Consider the following 4,158-nt stretch of genomic DNA (forward strand, 5'->3'; position numbering starts at 1 on the left):
CTTTCCCTTCCCCATTTGCTACACACAGTTTGGCAGTTTGGATCTTTGGTTGAAGAATAAGACCACAGCTTACTCATTCTTTGTTGGCTGCCCTTCATCTTATTCTGAAAAGTAATCTGGTAACTACTTAACTAGAATTCTGGGAGAGTGGGGGGAAAAAAAGCTTGTGCCTTCCATAGGTACCTTCCCTTTCTGCACTAACTAAAAAAAATTGAATTGAGGAATTGCCTCTTTGTGGATCAGCAATCTCCATCTTATCTCAGGACTAGGAAAGATGGAAGCTGTCAGTTTTGGGATGAGAGAAAGTTTGGTTTTATTTTAGAAAAAGCTACCTGGTATACTTTTACTTCTCATTAAAGGTGTTACATAATTGATTTTGAAGACATGTAGTAGTAAGTGGTATGTGCCTGCCAGAATTTACAATGTTAAAGCTTTTTAAATCTGACTCCATTTTGCAGTTGAATTCTGCAGGTGACTTTTCCGGCAGAGGAAGATGGCAGAGAATGGCAGTTTCTTCATGGACATTTTACATAATCTGAAACCATATACACCACTTTATTTCCACTTCACTGGTGGAACCTTGAGACTGACCTTCTTGGATTTTTCTCTTCTCTTACAATGGCTCTTTTTCCTTTTTCCTTTTTATTTATGTTTGTTGTAGAGTGAATATCTGCATTGTCTGGAAAGCTTAAGATTAGGTTCTACGATTGCAGGTGGTTTGGATAGAGAAAAAAATCTTGCATGAAATTTTTCTGTGTGCTAATGTAGTAGAAAGATTTATGCTATAATTAATTCTAATAGAGAAAAGTTAGAAAAGCTTAATTGAGGAACTCAGAATTCAAGCTACTTACCTGAATGATTTCTTAGAAAATTTCTGAATTAGTATGATAATATTTTATAATTCCTTTATAAATATTTTATAATTTGGCAGGCATAAATTTTGCAAGATTTGATTCAGCTTGATTAGAATTTTCATGGACTGTTATTCCCTACTGGATACATGTTCAGATCCCAAATCCCATTGGAGAAAGGCTTGAGACTGCTATGTAATGGAGTTGTATGATTCATTATTTTGTAAAAACAAATTTTAGTCATTTTTGGGAATAAAATTCCTCTTCCCATCACTCTTCTCTGATAATATAAATGTCAGTCAGTGTAAGACTTTCCTTCAAATGAAAGTAAATAGCCATTGACGATTTGCTACATATCTTTTGTTCTTCGTACCAAATATATAGTGCTACATATAGCACAAAAAGAACTGTAAAAAAGTAGATTGTATTCACAGATGCAATGAAAAAGCAGAACTACCTGCATCTTTACTTGAAGTTAAAAAGACATTTAATTGCATATACAAACAAATATATATAAAAATCAATCTTTGAAGAAAACATATTCAGCTTTTCAGAGCTTGTAAAATACCTTGCTTTTAGACACCTTCAGGTATTACAAGCAGATATTCAGACACTGTATTATGCACAAAACTTTGGGTTTATTAATGACTTTCAACATTGTGGATGATATCTTTGATATTTACCTAAATGGACATAGTTTGCACAATAATTGTGCTTTGCTTTGAGTAGAAAATTCTATTCATTTTGCTTTGCTGTTCAAACCCTCGTGGGTGTGTTCTGCCATTTTCATCTAGGGATTCTGTCTCTACCATAATAGAAGTAATTAAATTTCACAAGTATTAGGAGTCATAGAAGTACCTGTTCAAACCAAGTGTGTTACTGTCAAGTCATTCAAACCCACTGTGATTTCACTGTGTGACATAGAAAAGAGGACAAGGTGAAAAGTAAAGCAAAAATTCTCCTGATAAGTGAAGAAAAACTTGTCTCATGTAAATAGGTCAGAAAATTACTAAAAGCTGGCATTTGAAGGGAGTCCATAGCCTCATCACAGAGTTTGTTTTGTAGCTGGGTTTGCTTATATTTTGTGGTATTGCAGAATTTTAGTAGCCTAAATTGATTTTAAAGTAAATTAATAATTTTTATTAAAGCATGATGAGGCTGTTTTCTTTAAAACAGAACAGGAGGTGCTCACAAAGACTTAAATTCATGTAGCCTGTTCTCTGTAAGCTGCACCTGAAGTGAGTTTACTGACTCAAAATAAGATTAATAAAATTGTATCAAAGTCCATCTATCCTAGCATCATGTCTCTTAGAACAGTCAACAGCAGCAGTCCGAAAGAGCATAATAACAGGCCTAAATACTCTTCTCGTATCCACTAATCTGTGAGCCAGGGTCTTCCTCAGAGCTGTAATTTTTTTTTTAATTGATTTAATGCCCTCAGTGTATTTTTCTTTATGAAATTGACCAATCCTTTCTAGAATTCTTCTTGAATGCATGTGAACTATTACCATCCACAGCATCCTGTGGTACAGAGTCTTTCACACAGTATGCAAATAAATTTCCTGCCTGTTTCTGAACCTGGCACCTGCTCGTTTCATTTGATGCAAATAATATTTATATTGTAAGGTACAATAAGCCTTTGCTCTTTACGTAGGCCACATGGAGAAATGAATAGACCTTTGCCAACCTTTGGTTGTCTCTTTTCCAGAACAAAGAGATATAGTCAATTCAGTTATTTCTTATATGGAATATTCAGTTACTGTCATTGCTATGTGTACCTTTTTCAGTTTTAATATATCCTTGAGATGTGGGATCAGAATAGTGCATGTTCTAAAAGCACTACAAATCTATTCAGAAGTGTGATGATAATTTTTCTCTCACAATAATTATTTCAAATTTTTGGCATGGGTTTCTGACTATTATTTAGCCTTGTACTAAGTTTTTCGTAGAAATACCAACTGTAAACCAAATACACAGTAGTGTCAAAATAAACTCCGTTCTAGAATATCATGGCTGTAAAGACATGATCTTTAAACCAGATTATTGAAACCAGTGCAAATCTGGCACTCTGCTGTCTCTGAACAGTTACTACTTTTGTTTGGTTTAGCTCTCTTGAAAATGTAGAAGGACAAACTGTTGTAATGATTTTGCACATGATGGGTTTTTAACTCTCATTATTTTTGTGTACAGGATACAAGCTTAATTATGTATATTAGGTGTGTGATCATTCCATACATGTTGGCACCCAAATAAAAATTTTTTATTTACTGAAGAAGCCACATTTGCAAATATGACACAATTATGTTCTATTTTAAATATTTTCCTTGAAACTACAGTGGCATAAAACAAACTTTAAGATCATGCTAAACATGTCTTTTCTTCTTTTCTCAAACTACCGAAATTGCTGATCAATAGTCATACCTGGATGTCTGGCATAAACTTGGAAACCAGGGTACTTTTTTGTTTCATGTGTGACTAATCCAGAAGTTCTGCAGGAAGTTGGTGTTACAGTACCTTTTTTTTTCAATCTCAGCTGAACTAAACACATTAAGTGGAAATGGTATGTAAAAGCAAAGTAAAGGAAATGTAATTAATTTCATATAATATTTATTGAAATTAAGTTTATTACACAGAAAGTGTATTAAAATGTAGATAAATATGATTTTCCACCTTTTGCAGATGAAGACAATGAAGTACAGAGTTCTCATAGCAACAGGGAAGAACTGAAAAGAGGATCCTTGGTCCCCTGACTCCTCTTCCAGCGTTCCATACATAACTGAAGGTTAGACAACTAGATTACCACTTTATTTTCCCCTATTCTTGCTTTTTACAGAGACAAAAAATTAATTAGAAAATGAAATTGTTTTCAAGAATGTGAGTAGCATTGACAGGTAGCATTTATAAAAATTAACTAACATAAAAAAACAAGATAGGAAAGGAACCACTGTAACTGTGATTTTTGTAATTGTCTTTAGGCTTTAGAACTTTGCTTGTCAATATTAATGTAATAAAAAGCAGACTGTACTTCTTTAATTAGTTGTTCATATTGATTCCTTCTAGTAAATATACAAGTGTAAGATCAGACTATTTTGGCTATCTTATAGGTCATGGGCATCTAGTACCGTCATACACATTGTGATCCTGTCCTCATGACATGCTGGTATTTGTAGAATCATTCCTCACTCTCTTTTTTTTAATCACATGCAGCAGTGAATCAAAGAGGGATTAGTGGTTGGGTATTAATACGTAGTTACAAGGTGTCTTGGTTATAATAAGGAAACAGTGGAATTATGATGGAATCAATTTA

General features: G+C 33.5%; 1 protein-coding gene across 1 annotated transcript in view; it reads left to right on the top strand.

The window, feature by feature from the left end:
* Positions 1 to 3,601, top strand: part of KIAA2026 (KIAA2026 ortholog) — a gene marked incomplete at its 5' end in the record, with an annotated part of 14,937 nt that extends 11,336 nt beyond the window's left edge. Inside the window, one exon of the mRNA XM_010283131.1 lies at positions 3,531 to 3,601. Coding sequence (XP_010281433.1) covers positions 3,531 to 3,601 — 71 coding nt within the window. The remainder of the gene's footprint in view (positions 1 to 3,530) is intronic.
* Between the last annotated feature and the right edge of the window lie 557 nt (positions 3,602 to 4,158).

Source organism: Phaethon lepturus, unplaced genomic scaffold (assembly GCF_000687285.1).
Source record: "Phaethon lepturus isolate BGI_N335 unplaced genomic scaffold, ASM68728v1 scaffold54092, whole genome shotgun sequence".
Lineage (NCBI taxonomy): Eukaryota > Metazoa > Chordata > Aves > Phaethontiformes > Phaethontidae > Phaethon > Phaethon lepturus.